General features: G+C 49.2%; 1 protein-coding gene across 12 annotated transcripts in view; it reads left to right on the forward strand.

The window, feature by feature from the left end:
* Positions 1 to 17,282, forward strand: part of RGS6 (regulator of G protein signaling 6) — a 546,094-nt gene that overhangs the window by 487,490 nt on the left and 41,322 nt on the right. For all 12 annotated transcript variants that reach the window (XM_032405486.1, XM_032405485.1, XM_032405495.1 and 9 more), the window contains exons 14-15: positions 7,820 to 7,945; positions 15,600 to 15,786. In XM_032405486.1, coding sequence (XP_032261377.1) covers positions 7,820 to 7,945; positions 15,600 to 15,786 — 313 coding nt within the window. The remainder of the gene's footprint in view (positions 1 to 7,819; positions 7,946 to 15,599; positions 15,787 to 17,282) is intronic.

Below are 17,282 nucleotides of genomic sequence, written 5' to 3' on the forward strand. Positions count from 1 at the left end.
ATTATGTAAAATAAAAAATAGAAATTTCCCTTTGCCTCCTCCAAATCCCATTCTTCTTGATAAGTATATTAACCTGATATATTTTAAACCAACATTTTGGGACTTAATATTTCTCCATCAACATTAAAAGAAAAATAGTTTGTAGATGAGTATCTTCTTTCTAATAGTTCTGACGTGCCCTACATCATCCCTTCTAATCTGATCCAAGAATTTCAATATTTCCTTAACTCAAGGGATTTCTCTCTCTCTCTCTCTCTCTCTTTTTAATCATAATACTCTTTTTTCTGTTTTATCCTCTCTTCTCAGGAAATCCTCTCGTAGAAACTCTGAGCCTCTGGGATGGAGCAGCCGTACCTCTTTATCTTTTTCTCTTTTATAATTCCCATCTCTTAGTCTTTTTATGTTATATTCAAGGATAGAATTCCTTGAATTACTCTTCAGAGCTTCCGGCTTGGTGTTCAGTAATGTCTATTCTGTGACTTTATACTTCATGAGTTTTTCTTTTCCTACTGAGTTTTGGGAGGACCTGTTGACAATCGTACTTTTCATTTCCAAGAATTCTTACCATTTCTTGGACTCCTTTTTCTTAATAGCCTCCTCTGTCTTTTTTATATTTATCCTCTTAAATCCCCCTGAGGGTGTGATACAGGTTTGGTTTGGTTTTGTTTTCATACTTTCCCTCTATTTCTGACATAGTCTGTTTCATTGGGGGTCATTTATCACAGAATCAATCACTGTGACTAATCACCGTTTAGAGCAGATCAGTCCATCTTTTCATATACCCAGCAATTTGAGGGACTATTGGTTTTCATAAGTGAAGCTCTTGGCTGTCAACTCCAGCCATACATTAGAACCACCTGGAGAGTTTTTTTTTTTTAAAGATTTTATTTATTTATTTATTTGAGAGAGAGAGAGAGCACATGCGAGGGGGGAGGGTCAGAGGGAGAAGCAGACTCCCTGCTGAGCAGGGAGTCCGATGCGGGACTCGATCCCGGGACTCCAGGATCATGACCTGAGCCGAAGGCAGTCGCCTAACCAACTGAGCCACCCAGGCGCCCCCCACCTGGAGAGTTTATTAAAAAACAAACAACAACAACAAAAACAATGCCCAGTCCCCTCCCTAGGACAATTAAATCAGAATTTTTGGCAGTGGGGCATTGGTTTGTCTGTTTGTCTGTTTGTTTGTTTTTCATCTGTCCAAGTGATTCTAAAGGGCAGCCCTGATCCAGACGGACTGGATTGTAGCTGATGAGGATTCCCTCAGTAACTGGTCGGCGGGGCGGGGTGGGGGGGGTGGGGGGGGGGGGGGGGGGGGTCCGTGGTTTTCAAAATACAGGGTACATCAGAATTACCTGGGATGCTCATTAAGAAAACAGATGCCCCAGGGTGGTTCTGGGTGTCTGTATTTCTGGCAAGTGTTCTAGGTGGTTCTGCGGCACAGCAGTTTGAGAAGTCCTTGTGTGGTTCACAGAGTCCCCACCGTCCACCCCAGTGCAGGCTCTCCTCTGAGCCATCCACATGGCTGTAGGGTTTCACCTGAGAATGTTTTGGGGGGCCATAGGTCAGTCAGCAGGGTCCCTCTGGGTCCTGGCCATGTGAGTCAAGAGCAGACTGAAAGACTGGGTCCCCTCTCAGAGCAGGACAGGTGGTAGAGCTCCACAGTCCCTTAAGCCGGGTGCTCTGCTCTGTCTCAGATCCTGACGGGGTTTCTGAAGTTCTTCAGTTTCCTCTCCACGGTGCTCCCAATAAGTCCACTCTTCTCCCTTCTGCTGAGGGGTCTTAGGGAGCCTGATTAGACTGCAGAAACCAATGAAAAGTAGGGAAAAGGCCAGAATGTCTTTAGAAGTTTCTCTGCTTTGCTGAGATGCTTTTCCCCTCTCTATTGGCTGTTCACCCCGAGATTACAGAGGCACTACTCCCTGGTTTTATTACCCATATTAGCAGCTGGCCAGAAAACACCCCCCATTTGCTCAGGAGACCCTCTCTGCCATAGGGAGCCTCTGGTTCATATTTGTTTTTGTTTTTTTTAAATCTGGTCCATATTTCTGAGTTTCTTCCATATGTCCCCATCCAATGCCCACCAACTGCCTCTACTTCCAGTCCTGCTGCTCAGAGTTTGGGGTTTTCCCAGGCTTCTGTTGGGGACCCAGCTAATTTCTTTTCAGATGGCCCCAGAGACATAGGTGGTTCTCAATCAGTTGATACCAGTTCAGTCCATCTGCTTTATACCTTCCCCAAATTCCTCAAAGTTTATCATCTGCTGATAACAAATTTCTTTGCCTCTACATACTACCTATTTGTTTGTTTTCTTTGTAACTTTATTTTACTGAACTCCAGACTCTTGCGTGTTGCCTCTTCCTGGCCTGCTTCCTCAGAACCTCTCCTGGCTGGTTTCCCTTCTCCTTCAAGTCTCACTCAGCATTGGTGACCCTTCCTCAGAAAGGTCTGCTTGATCCCTCACTCTCTAGTGGTCACCCCATCCATCCAGCTATTCTTTATCACATCCTCCCCCTGGTTCTCTTTCTAGTTAGGACTTAAAATAGGACTTAAACAGGACTATGCCTGCCACATAGTAGGCATTCAAAAAGTATAGATTGGATGGAGGCTAGATGAAGGAGTGACTATTTCAAATATGTATTGAGAACTTACTATGTGCTGCATTCCAAACAAAAAAGGTCTCTCAAGATGCAAATGTAGCAAGGTGTATAAAACATGCTATCCTATCTCCCAGCCCCGGGATTCCTTCTCATTTGGCAAAGGACATGGATAAGTCACTTAGGCACAAAAATCAGTCTCAGAGGGCAGGGGTGCTGGCAGAGACTCAAACAAGGGGAAGGACTTGTGACATGAGAAAATGAGAACGTACTTTTTGTTTCCGAGAGGGGAGACCTAAGCGCAGTGAGAGGCAAGGGAGAGCAGAGTGACAGCAGAGACCAGGAAGAGCCCTAGTACTGCAGAGTCCAAGGACTTTGCAAAAGCAAGAATGTCAAGTATGTGATTTTTTAAATGTTTGCTGCTGGGTCGTGCAATATGTACCCCCTTCTCAAGACCTTTGAATCTCAGTAAAGCCTTCCACCCCTCAAACACCTGATAGGAAGAAGAATTGGGGTGAAGATGGGTGGAGGTTTGTGGGAGGCTTGTGGCAGAGTGGAGGCAGCAGGTAAGAAAGCAGGACTCCCCTTGGGAACTCATGTTAGTCTGAGATGGGCTTTGATTTCTATGGCTCCAGGCAGACTCATGACGATGTCCAGAGCAGGGGCCTCACACACAATGTCTGAATTCTACAGAGTTCATCATACTGTCTCTGCCATGTGGAGGTTACAGAGGGCCCAGTGGAAGACAGCAGCAGGACTTAACAGGATAACTGGCAAGATGATACGGGATATAGCATAAATAATAGAAAATTGTGTTTTCATCCTTTCTCCTTCTCAGATAAACTATTAGATCTAGAAATCCAAGGATGAGAAATCATCTGTTCAGAGAGCAATATAAGGCTACCCTTTTAAGGATGGGCAAACTACATCTCAAGTCTATCCGATGAAAATTCTGAGAAATAAAGCTTAAAGGAAAGAGTGATAGCCAGGGCTTACCGTGGAGGAAAAATCAGCCAAAAGTTGCCAGGTTGCAGGTGGAGAGAACTGTGTAGTCTAAACAGCACCAGGAGAGTGTCTCAGGGAGGTCTCTGGGAAGTATTCCTGGCCGTGCCATTAACCAGATAGTGGGTCTAACAAAAACGTGGCACTGCCAGAATTGTGGTTCATAAATTGCTCCCTCCATAATTTGCTCTGATTTGGGTTTAGCTTTCTTTCTCCACTGGACATCAGGTGCATGAGCCGAGAGCCGCAAGGAACCTGGTTTATCCTATTTGGCTGTAGGTATCCACAACCAGCCAGCCTGACCTGCTGAGAGGCAGCAACTATCCCCAGACTGCCTATGCCCAGCAAGTCTGATAGAACTATTAGTCCAGCATATTAGTCAAGCTCCTTCCCTGTGGTGGTCAGTCTCCAAATATGGCCCCATCTGTGCCTTCCCTCTTTGTTCACATGGGCTACTTCTTACATCAGGAGGGGACACTTCCCTACCTTTTCACCTGGGCTGGCTGTGGTACCTAATTTGACCAATAGAGTGTGGCAGAACTAACATTCTGAGAACAGGTCATAAAGCAGCTCTATGTCTTCTACCTCAGTCATTTAAAAACATTTGCTCCTGAAATATTCCATCTTGGAACCCACTGACCATGCTTTGAAAATCCCAGGCCATTGATGAGGCCATGTCATCAACAGTCCCAGCTGAGCTCCTGGCAAACAACCAGGATCAATTGCCATGTGAGGAGCCATCTTGGGTGTGCAGCCCAGTTGAGCTTTCCAGTGATCCCACCCCCAGCTTCTGGCTACAACTACTTGAGACCCCACATGAGAACCACCCAGCTGAGTCCAGTCAACCCAGGGGACAGTGACAAAGAATAATAAATCACCATTTTAAGCCAAAGTTTGGGGATGATTTGTTACACAGCAATACATACCTGGACCTCTCCCCATCAGAGTAGGCAGGACCCTCAGGCTGTTCTTGGGGCATCAAATAAAATTGCCATTGTTCCTTTAATAGCCTTGACCCTAAAATGGCATCTTTGGATATTTCCTGTTTAAGGAATTGTCCCTTGTTTCATAATTTTTCTCATGACTCAAAAGTCTTTTCTTTTCTTTTTTTTTAGATTTTATTTATTTCTTTGACAGAGAGATAGAGAGAACACACAAGTGGGCAGAGCAGCAGGCAGGGGGGGCGGGGAGAAGCAGGCTCTCTGCTGAGCAGGGAGCCCGATGCGGGGCTCGATCCCAGGACCCCGGGATCATGACCTGAGCCGAAGGCAGCCACTTAACTGACTGAGCCACCCAGGCGCCCCTCAAAAGTCTTTTCAAGATGAATTATGTCTTTCTCCAAATCTTAGTTTGGGCATCAAATGTGGGAAATGTAGTGGAAGACAAGGTCATGGGAAAAAAAGAAAAGGCTTTAGAGACAGACACACCCAGGTACCAATTCCAGACTGCCTTTTGCCAACTGTGTGGCTTTGGGCAATCTGACCTGTCTTGAGCTCTGGACATCTGAATACAAATTTCCACCTTGCTGGCTTATATTGAGATTCAAAGGGACCACTGTAAGGAAAGCCCCTGGCACCATGCCTACCACTCTACTGGCCCTGCAGAAATGAATGTTTTATAGATGGTTGCTTCCTCTGAATCTCTCTTTCTTATTCTCAATGTGGGAGATTTCTACCATGCTCTTAGGTTGGGAGATCAGCTGGAATGAAAGATGGACTCCCTTGGAGAGCCACCTGTCTATGCTCTTGTTGGTTTGGGCTGCCCAGTGGGGTGTAGGAATTTGGTAAGAATCAGTGGACACAGAAGACAAATTAGAGTAGAGAAAAGGCATCCAGCTAGCAATTAGAAAGTCCTGTCAGGATAAGGACATATCACCCCATCACTATACACATTTTCTTATTGATTTCCTCTTGGTGTTGAACACTTGCTGTGTGAAAACGCTAAGGTGAATACAAAGATGCATGAGACATGGTCTCTGCCCTCAAAGAGCTGACAAGATAGCTGGAGAGACAGTGACATACCCTTGGAAGGCTAAACGATGGTGCAAACTATAAGCAAACATAGTCATATGGAAGCATTTCTATGCAATGGTTGAAAACAAAGGGGCTATGAGTTCCATGAGTTGTTTGTTTCAGTTAGGCCACAGTGAAGTTATTGTACCAGTCACCTGGTGATGGTGCAGGTCCAGGCCACAGCATGACCCTGGCAGAAAGATCCTGCCATTCTCTGGGACTTACATTTGCTGCTATCCTCAACCCCAGGAGGACTTCTCCATACACAACACTTTCTGTCCCCTGGAAAGCTATCAAGTGTGATGGGTGCTGTGGCTTGCGTTTGAGAGAATCCAGGATCTGTCTTTCTGTCTTGTTGTAAAAGGCCCAGCCTGGAACTTTGGGAGAGATCTTTCACAGAAGTCCCCAGGTTTGACCTGATGGGCTTGGTCTTCCACGGTGACCCTGCTGGGCTAAGAGGTGCCGAGTTGTGCACAAGATTCTCCCAAGCCCCAAGCACACAATCTCAGAATTAGAAGATCCTGCTGCTGCTGGTTATGCCTTGCAGTGCAAAAATAGAAGGGTTGGGTTTGAATCACTTAAATCCAGAGCTGTGCCTTCCAATACAGTAGCCAGAGCTCCATGGGGCCACCTCAGCGTCAACTTTCGTGATTTTTTTTTTTTTAAGATTTTTTGTTTTTTGACAGAGAGAGACACAGCGAGAGAGGGAACACAAGCAGGGGGAGTGGGAGAGGGAGAAGCAGGCTCCCCGCTGAGCAGGGAGCCCGATGCGGGGCTCGATCCCAGGACCCTGGGATCATGACCGGAGCCGAAGGCAGAAGCTTTACGACTGAGCCACCCAGGCGCCCCAACTTTCATGATTTAAAATGAAATAAAATTTAAAAATCAGTTCCTCAGTCACACTAGCCATATTTCAAGTGGTCAAGAGCTACACGGGTCTAGAGGCTTCCATATAGAGGGAACAGATACAGAATACTCGTATCATAGCAGAAAGTTCTATTGGGCAACACTCAGCCGGAGCTCTTTGTTTTTCCAAACCTTTGAACACATACACCCTCTTCCCCCTTCTCACTGAGTGTAATTTTCTAAGATAAATATTGAGAATAGATCAACTCCATGATTTTATGCACTTAATGCCTATTAGAGATAAGAAATATGTGTCAGTTTTTTAAAAAGAGGGAAAGTAAGTATCACCAGACCCATGCTCCTCAAAGTTTAAGGAGCACTTAACTCACCCAGGGATCTCATTGTGCTGTGGATTCTGATTCCTCATGTCTGACGTGGAGCCTAAGAGTCCACCGCTGGTCCCCAGACCACTCCTTGCATATGACGGTTATGGAGTGTGGCTCATGACCTAGGACCCTGTTGCTACTTAAAGGGTCAGGTGAATAAATACACAAGTGAACTGCAAATGGAAAGACAGAGCTGAAGGAACTAGTCTCATCTTCCCACAGCGGAAGAATAAGACCAACCCCTGCTTTGGTCTGAGGAGGGTCACGTGGGTGTGGGACAGCACAGCCGGGCTAAGGGCTGCACTCTGGAGCCGCATTTGTCTGGACTCGTCTTGACTCCATCACTTCCTAGTGTGTCTCTGGGCAAATGATCACTAGGCCTCAGTTTCCCTATGTGTAAAATGGGGCCAATACTAGTACATTTTTTTTTTACAGAACAGTTGTGAAGACCCAGTGAGTCAGCAGAGTTAAGATGCTCAGAACAATGGCCAGAGCATCGGAAACGCTGACTAGGTGGTTGTTCAATGGACACGACATTCTGCCTCTAAGCAAGTGATAGGGTTCATCCTGGATGAGCTGATGCATTTCTGACCACTCGTATGTCACTTGGATCTAAATAAGACGAGAAGTGGTAGAGTTGAGAGTTGGGCTATTAACGGACAGGCAGGGTCCAGGGAAGCCAAATAAATGGGGTCGTTGCATTTCCTATAGACGGCAGCCATTTGGCAGGTCTCCTGGTGACCTTCACCTACACGTGGCCCCTTTGAAATGCCTTCTCTAAAGAGACGTTTTACTGTTGCTGAGGTTGTGCCGAGTCTGCATGTGGAGTTTGTGCAGGTTTTACCAAATCTATCACTTAAATTTGAGACATTGCCCTTCGGCGTGTGGCAGCAAAATAGATTTGAGTTGTTGGAGGGAATAGGACACCGGTTTTTGCCTAGCATTGATCATTTTCTTAAACCTTTTTCTCCCCCAAAAGCAAAGAACCCAGCCAGCAGCGAGTCAAGAGATGGGGCTTCTCTTTCGACGAGGTATTGAAGGACCAGGTGGGGCGGGACCAGTTCCGGAGATTCCTGGAGTCCGAGTTCAGCTCAGAAAACCTCAGGTAACTCTCTCAAAGGTTGCAGCCATGTGCAGAGGGTGTATGAGGAGATGTGCATATTCAACCTCCCATTCCGCCCCCCCCTTCTCAATAAAAACGTGATGGTGCAGATTCACATCCCCACTAATCTGGCTAAGGCAGAAGTGGAGAAGGACAAACTTGATGTGCAGCTCGGGCATCCCCATGTGGGCACTTCCCCAGACCAGCATTTTCTGTTCTGTAAGTCCAGATGACATTTGTTCAAGTTGTTGGAAACACGTCTCCCATGATAAGTAAATGATCAAATGGGTCTGATGACACCTTGCATTAACTGAAACTAGGAACCATGGAGCTGCAGAGTGGAAAGGCAGCTCAGAGACTGTCTCCTTCAAAACTTCTCAGTCGGGGGTCCCGAATACTTGACAAGCTAACCAGAGAAAAAGAGGAATCCCTGAGCTCATTTTAGAATTTCAAAAAGCCAAAGGATATACATTTCAATACCTGGAGACATATCTGTAAAAGCTAATTAAAACATGCTTTTCCTTTTGGGGGGATTCTATCAACCCTGCGTTGCTGTGGTCACCTGCTGCCAATGAGAACACATGGCCGTTGCTGTTGGTCTCCAGCTAATCAAGATGAGGGGAAATGTAGTGATGTATTAATAATTACTGTTCGATAGGAGGAAAAAGCAAAACTTTCAAAACATGAGGTCCATTGAGAGAGGGAGGAAAGGGAGAGCATTCAGTGGGAGAGGGTCCGTTGTCATGAAAAGTTGGGAAACTTGTGGTTTATTCAGGGTTCCGTTGTATTAGAACGGACACAGAGACCTAATAGGTCTGAGCCCCCTGAATGATCTGAGCAAACCGGTGACTTCTCAGATGTAAAGCTCAGGATTTTTTCTTGGCACCAGGTTCTTTTTTTGCATGCTGGGTTAATTCCCATCTTCCAGTGGTATTTTTTTCAGAAAGGGTGGTTTTATTCATTTTCTAAGTGTTTTTTAACTTTAAAAAGTCAGAGCATAGACTGTGGGCAAAGGACTGTCCACTCCGGTGTTAATGTGCAAAGACCATGTAATTTATTTGACAGTAGAGACCATATCAGTCCCATACATCAATCAAGCACTATTTATCACACACCTATGCTGTATCAAGCCCTGCAAGAGTCTGCTGAGGGAGGCAAACAAGTCAAGATGCATGATCTTTGCCTACCATGATCTTGTAGGTCCTTGAGGAAAAAAACACAAGAAACTATTAAATCGTTACATGAATATAAATGAGTATAAACTCTAAGAACTGTTTTGGAAATGTTTTTAAAAGGGAGGTTTGAACGTAAGCCAGAGCAGGCAAATCATAAGCTGGTCTTTGAAGAATACACAGGATACAGATAGGCAAACGAGAAGGAGGGAGAGTATTCTAAGCGAGAAGACCCTATGAGCGAAGGTGTGGCAGTGGGGCTCTCCCACATCACACAGCCTCAGGGGGACGTGTAGATGCCAGTTAACGATATGTATCGATGCCTTTTCAGGCAACCAGGAGCTTACTGTACAACAGATAAGGCTGCATATCTGATGCCAGGTCAGGACACAAGAGTTCTTTCCTGAGGCGGAGCCATTGTTCTGAACACACCTCCCAGCTTTGCTTTGATTCCGAGTCAAGCATCTGTAACAGAAGGCTTGCGGTTCAGACCAGCCTCTGGGGCTGTGCGTGGACGAGGCGGGTCCTGACCAGGAAGCCACGCCCTCTGTGAGCCACGCCCTCTGTGGCCGGCAGGATGCACTCAGGCAGCCCCTCTGCGCGCGGGCTCACCCCAGGACCCACACGGAGCTCGGTCCCCGTGAGCCGCCCGTGGGAGTCTTTCCCATTTCTCCTTCTCATTCTGTCCCCTGCGGGCCCCCCCAAAATAAAGTGGCATAGAGGCCTCCTTTACCTGACTATTTCTCAGCCCATGCGTGGCCTTATGACCCTCTGCCACCTGCACCATTACAGTGACTTTGAAAAACCACCACAGGGCCCCGGTCATTTTGAGGGTCATTTTGAGCGGGAGCATCGCTGGCTCAGCACCTCCGTGCCCAGTCTGGGCGCAGCCGGAGCCACACATCGGTTCAGACTAGCGTAACGAACACGCATTACCTTTAAGGCCAGGGGGGCAGGGAGGAGTATGTCCCTGGCAGGGGTTCAGCACCTCATCCTGCCATTACCTCCTGTGCCTCGGCCAGCTCCTTCATCCTGTGGCGGGGGGCTGCACTTGGGTGAAAGGGTGGGGGAACACCTGTGAGTGGGCCAGTGACTCATCTACACCCCCAGCAGGAATGCATAAATCCACACTTGAAGAGGGACCCCCTCTGATCCATGACAGGAGAGAGGATAAAGAAACTAGAACAGCCAGAGATAAAAAGTACAGCCCAAGAGCTTATAAAATCCTCTCTGGAGGCCCAAGTTCCACTTTTACGATATTCAGCATAATTGGACATGTAGGGGGAAAGTTCGGTTTGACATCACACAACTACTTAGGACTCATCAGTCATCCATAACCATGTGGTTCCTCCCCTCCCCTTTGCATTCACTCCTCCAGCCACAGAGAGTGGCTTAGCAGCCCCCGTGACCCAGGGCCCAAGGACTCAGCTGAGCAGGGCAGCCATGGGCGCCCTGCCGATGCGCCTCCACCACGTCCCGTGAATGGCGCCCGCTGGAGCTGTAGAAGCGGCATAACCCAGGGATCCTGCCCGTCTGTTGCCTTGGCCGCGCTAGGGATCATCTCTTCTCCCCAGGACAGATCAACAGCCCAGGCAACTGGCATCAGGGGATGGGAGAAAAAAGAGACCAACCAGAACTCAACTGGATCCATTGCAAAGGGCATCTCCATTTCATCTTCCCATACGCCCTCGCATCTCTCTAGCAAAAGGGGTACTTAGATCGTAACCTTTTAGCACAGCCCCAGTTAAGTAGCCAAGTGGTTGAACCTGTACCAGAGCTTCAGAGAGCAGCACAGAGGAGCCCCCAAGACACACAGAAATCACTCTCACAACAGCAGAGCGTCACCCTGGATCCTTTAAGGAAAGATGTCTATGATAATACGACGTAAGTTCAAGTCCCCTTTCATGGTGAGGTCATGGAGGGAGGGGCGTCAACTTCAGGGCCTGGAGGGGGCGTGGCGAGTGCACGTTGCTGCAGCCCGCACAACGTGAGAACCTGCGCTCTCTGGGGCACCCTGAGCTGGGGCACCCCGTTCAGACGCACGGGGCCCCTGAGACAGCTGTTTGCTGGGGGCCTGCACAAGGCACGCGGGCTGTCATCCATAAGGCGAGAAGCAGGGGCGTCAAGTGCATTATCCGACTTCGTCCTCCCTTCTCTGTGCGTTTTCCCAGAATGGTGACAGGAGTCCCTCGTCCACATTTGCCCCCTCCCCATCGCCCCTATGCCCATCTTGGTCCCTCCCCGCACGATGGTCTCTGCTGCCCGGCAGGGCACGAGTTAAAACTCAAAACCCACAGCAAAGAGCCTTGCCCGTACATTTTTTATGAGCTGTAACGTCTCCTGAGAGAACGTGGTTGTTCTTCTAACCTGCAGATTGATTATCCCAGTTCCACACAGTGTCAGCTGAAGGGAGAAGCAATTAAAGAGCGCACGGGGGAGTTGCCAGGTTTGCCTGGAGAGCTCCCGGCTCCGAGAGTTGCCCCCGGTCCTGGGAGGACCTGGGAAGGTTCACGAGGCCCGGCGGGACTCCCCACTAACCAAACACATGATTAATCGGAACAGAGGTGGCTCGCGCGTCGCCGTGACAATCTGTGGCACTTCAGCCACTGCCCCGGGAAGGAGCGTACCTCAGCGGCCGCCGTGGGGCTGGTGCTTGTGGCCGCCGTGGGCCCCGGACTATTTCCACCTGACCGGGGACCCAGTCAAGTTGCCTCTGTCCTTCCTGAGTCTCTGCTGACCAGCAGAGGGCACGGAAAGCCTTCCTTCAGGATCGAGTTTGCTTTTTCTCTGGGAATGAACTAAAAGCTAGATGTTTCTCAGCCATGAAAATCTTAGTTTATGAAAAAAGTAGGGAAACTAAGAACTGCGGGGCTGCCCAGAACCCCTGGCAAGGGGGAGAGGGCCCAGGGCTGCGCAGTGTTCCTGAGTCCAGCCTGCCTCGAGGAGAAAATCCCACTCCTCATCCGCACCGCGGTCCTGGGGACAAAGGAGGCCACCGGGACTACCCCCTCCCCCCCGGGGTCCCCCCAACACGGCTGCTGCTGGGCCCTGGGGCGTCAGAGGCCCCCCCGCCGCTTCCCCGCCCAGGCCAGTGCCGGCCTGCGTTCCCGAGCCATCCCCACGCATCACATGCTGGCGCACGGGCTGCCTCCCCACGCCCTGAGGACTCCAGCGAAGCAGCACAGATGGTCTCCCTGACACCGGCAAGTGCTTGTGGCCTGCCAGTCCCGACAGCCCTTCTGCGGCAAGCCACGGAGGCTTAGTGCAGCATGGGCGGATTGGCAGCAGGCATCTCCCCTCGCCCTCCCCGCTGGCGTCCTCCAGGAGGAGCCCGTACCTCAGGGCTTTCCATAAGGCAGAAGCTGCCCCAGCCTCCCTGGGCCAGCACCCGCCCTGGGTGTGTGGCAGGGAGGTGCGCGGGGCCCCCGGCGAGGGGAGTGTGGCCGGGACACCCGGGCTGGGGGGGCCTCGGAGCTCAGCGCTCCCGCCTCAGGCCTGTGGGCTCACAGATGGCAAACGCGAACCAGAGCCTGTTCTGAATTTCAAATTGACACAAAGGTTCTTCAAGCCGGTGATGGTAAACACATATGGGATGTCAGGATGCTGTTGTGACAGCATTTTTGCTGTTACCTGAGAAGGATAAGGCAGATCACCTCCGAGGCAGACAGAAGGCTGAGAGGGTCCCTGCGAGGGCAGGGAGGACAGACGGCTGTCTAAGGAATGTCATCTCCTCCTCTGCTTCTAACCGGCCTGTGGTTTCTCCTCGTACTTTTATTTTTAAAAAGTCTTGGTTTGTGACAAAGGGAACCTTTTTCATTTTTATGTAAAAGTTTGTTACATTTGATTCTGAAATCTCCCTTTACATCCACTTTAGACCTTCTCTATACCCAGCTGAGTGATGTGCATGACTGTGGCTCCCAAATCATTCTGCCAAAGGGACTCTGAGGCCTCGGGAACCCTAGGAGCCTGCAGAGCTCCGAAGCTGCTGGGAGCTTCCAGGGCCCTCCTGGAGCTTGAGAGCTCCTCCTCAGAGCAGCCTGGAACACGGGACAGAAAGTGACAGAAGGTGACCCCCCCACATGACATTGATTGAGGGAGCAGGAAATTGCCCGGGAACCATCCATGTGTGTGAGAAACTGCAGGGTCTGGTAGGCTTGGGAAGGATGCTGGCCCAGAGAAGCTGCTTCCAGCCGGGGGACTCGGCCCAGAGGCGACTCCCTGAGGGAGGGCCCTTCTCCCATCAGCCCCAGCACATGGCTGCCAAAGACTCACCAACTCAGTCTTTTGTGAGTTGCCCACTAGCACTCTTTCCGGTCCTTTGAAAAACCCACACCGGCTTCCTTCTTTAGAGCTGGGTTTCCTAAATCCCACCTGCCCATCAAACCCTGCTGTCCTGACAAAGAAAGCCTATAGGCGCTGTCATCGCCAGATGACCATTTTCATCTTTGTGTCCCAGCCACCTCCTTCATTCCATGGCAGACCTCGAGGGCAGGACGGAGAGACCTAAGGACCCAGAGGCATGGGGTTGGGAGGTGGAAGAGCCCCACTCCCCAGCTGAGGCTCAGAGTACCTCCTGCCTTTGCACTTTGCTCAAAGAACCCTTGCTGTTCTCTCCCCGGTAGCCAGAGGACGTGAGCACCAGACCTGCGGAAGCAAGAAAGCAAGCTGGTGTTGAGGGGCAGGTGACAACAGATGGCAGGAGCAAGAGCCCCTGGCAGCTTCTGCCCAGCCCCCCGGGAGAAAGCCCGTACTAATCTTGTGGCTGCCCCCTTGACCCCTCCACCAATCCCACCCACAGGACCTGAAAGCATTTCTGTTACACCTGGATGGGAACTTCTTCAGACCCATGTCACATACCCTGCCACCCACTTTGTACCCATTTTACAGATGAAGAAAGAGATGCCCAGAAAGGCATAATTCCAAGAAGTGGCATAGGCAAGATGAGGACAGAACTGTGTTTCCTGGTCTTCTGGTCAAGTGAGGTCATGAAATCTCCTTCCCAGCCTCTCGCTCTTCAGGACCAACAAGGGAACCATGAGGATTTCCTTTAAAGAGAGTATTTGAATCCCAAATGGCAAAGCAGGGAAAGAGTTGGGAGTCCAGAAGCCCCTGTACGCAAACATCTCTCCTTGTAGAAATGGAGCTGTATTACCGCAATTGGCCACTGAGTGGCGCCTTTGGGCCATGCACTTGGCTCCAAAGACAATTCTAAGAACAGCAACAGAAAAACATGCTTAACCTTTAAAAAAAAGGGGCGGGGGGGAAACAAGTACATCTTACTTTGGGTGCAATTCGATGACAGATTGAATGCACTTTCCACCGTGTCGTGGTCCAGCTTCTCTTGTCCCTGCCCTTTCATTGACTTGAGTATGTGTGAATACTAAGGCTATGGGAACTACATAGCCTGGGGCCTGTCCTCATGTCTCATTGATGGGGACATGGGCCTGTCTTGTTCACAAGGCACAAAGTGTGCTACTCAGATCTGGGCCCTGCTGCAAGCCCTCCTGGGGCAGCCTCGGAAACCATCCTCACGACCAGGGAGCTGTTGTCCAAGCTTAGCCCCATTTGCTTCGGCTCTCAGCAGAAAAGAGCTCACACCCAGCTCTTCCAACAGCCGCTGCCATGCTGATGCTGAGGAATTCATGAAAGGCACATATGGAAGTGAGCAAGAGGTTTTTCTCTCCAGTGCTCCCTGGAGAATCTTTTGGCATAGATGTTCCCCATGTATGCCTCTTCAGCTTTGTTCCTCATGAGCCCATCTTCAAGCCAACAGCCATTTATTGAGCACCTACTATATGCTAAGCATCATGCTGGACACCGACCTGCAAATTGGCTGCCTTTCCATCTGCAACATGAATAGCTGGGTCCTCCCAGCTCAGATATTCTCTCTGATCCCAAGATTCTATCTGCCTCTGTGATTTCCTTAATTTTGATGCTGCAAACTGATCCCAACCAGATATGACAAAGGAATTCACATTGTCCACGTCAGGGCACCTGTGGAGAGAACTGGCTCTCAACCAGGGGGGATTTCACCTCCTAGGGGACATTTGGTAATATCTGGAAACATTTTTGGTTGTCACAACTTGGGGAGGGGTTGCCACTGGCATCTGGTGGGTAGAGGCCAAGGTTGCTGCTCAACATCCTACAATGCACAGGGCAACCCTCACAACAGAGAATTATTGAGCCCAAAATGGAAATAGTGCTGAGGTTGCGAAACCTTGTTGTAAAGGGAAAGAAATCTCTGGTTGGTAACCAGAAGCACAATGATTTTTCTAATGGGCACTTCCTTTCAGTTCGCCACAATGATGGAGCACCCTATGGATTTCCAGCAGTCCCTACCGTCTTTGTTACCTAGGTAGGGGCAGCAGGGAAGGCTGGGGGATGCAGCAGAATGAGTTTCGTGGGATTTCAGTTCTGGGACCACATCCAGCAGAGTCCAGAGGCTGAGCCCCCTGGAACTGACTTTCTTTATGCTTCTACATCAGGTTCTGGTTGGCTGTCCAAGACCTCAAGAAACAACCCCTCCAGGATGTGGCCAAGAGGGTAGAAGAAATCTGGCAAGAGTTTCTGGCTCCAGGGGCCCCAAGTGCAATCAATCTGGACTCTCACAGCTACGAGATAACCAGTCAAAACGTCAAAGATGGAGGGAGATACACATTCGAAGATGCCCAGGTTTGCTTATCTACTCGAGTGGTTCTTATCTACTCAAAAGGTGTTCATTTGTCCACTCCACCACTCCACCCTTTCACATAGGTCCAAGGCATTGTGTGTAGCTAGAATTTCAGGTTTTATTATTTGTAAGTCCATCAGGAGAAACCATTCCAGGTAGGTGCATAGTGAAATTCTTCCTAGGCCCGGCTTCCTAGATCAGTTACATTGTTACAGAGAGATAGACATTTAGTTATATGTGTTATCTTTTCCAGGAGAATCTCAGAATGTTCTTACCAAACCTGAGGTCCTGTAATAAGTCAGTAGTAGGGTCTGGAAACCATAACACCACATCGGCAAAGTGGGTATAGTGAGCAGGCAGGGCTGTGAGTCACATCTCACCGTGAAGCCCACGCTCGTAACCACCACCCTACACTGCTTACATAGTGATCTCCAACTCTGCAGTTACTATTTGGGGAGCACCTCTATATCCCAGGCCCTGTGCTATGTGATGAGATACCACCAAGAAAGACAGAGCCCCTGCCCTCAAAGAGGTTACGGGCTAGCTGGGGAGAAAGGCAAGAAAATGGGAGAACTGGGGTGAGCTCCCAGATTTAAGGTTTAAGGAAGCCCATGGGAGGGACTTCTAAGCCTGGATGGCACAATTGGGCACAGATGCTTGGGAGGTTGGCAACAGAAACCGAAGCCACGTAAGCCACTCTAAACAGCACGCTTTACCTTGAAGGCTGGGAGGTACCATTTCTAAAGATAAGCATCCAGTCAGCTGTCCACTTCCTGGCCCCAACCATGATTCCCTCTCACCCATCCTACGCCTGGTGATGGGGCTTAAGGGTTTGCTCTTGTCTCCTCAACCGTCTTCATTTCTCTTACCTGTGGGGTCCCCAGATAGAGAATTTGCATAGATTGCTTCCCTACAGACATTATTATCCAATTTAGGAAATTCAGTGGCACTGATGCGAATAATAGCATGGGAACAGAACCAGTGTCCCTTGTCATCCAGATTTGCCTGGTTATTTGCTCAGAACTTCAGAATGGAAACACCTCCCAAGCTCAACACCATAACTGTTTTTCCCTTCCTCTGGCCATGAGCACCACTGAATGCCGGTGTCAGGCAGATTTGGTTCTATAGAGTTCAGTGTTATTGCTTTATGAAAGCTCAACATCCTCACACTCTTTGCAGCTTCAAAGCAAAATGTTTAAGTCAAGAGAAATCTTTTTTTGTATGGGTCTATGTATATGCTGCCAAGTACATATTGATGTATCCTGGTGAGGAAAGTGATGGAGAAATTCCATGGGTGATGGAGAAGTTTCTTGGGTGATGGAGAAGCTCCTTGGGTGATGGAGAAGCTTCTTGGGTGATAAAGAAGCTCCTTGGGTGATGGAGAATCTCCTTGGGTGATAGAGAGGACCCTCAGATGAATGATCTGAAACACACAGGTCAACTCTCCATTATTCATAAACTACAAGACCAGGGATACTGGTCAGAACCATGATGCACT

This window comes from Phoca vitulina, unplaced genomic scaffold (genome assembly GCF_004348235.1).
Source record: "Phoca vitulina isolate PV1807 unplaced genomic scaffold, GSC_HSeal_1.0 scaffold7, whole genome shotgun sequence".
NCBI lineage: Eukaryota > Metazoa > Chordata > Mammalia > Carnivora > Phocidae > Phoca > Phoca vitulina.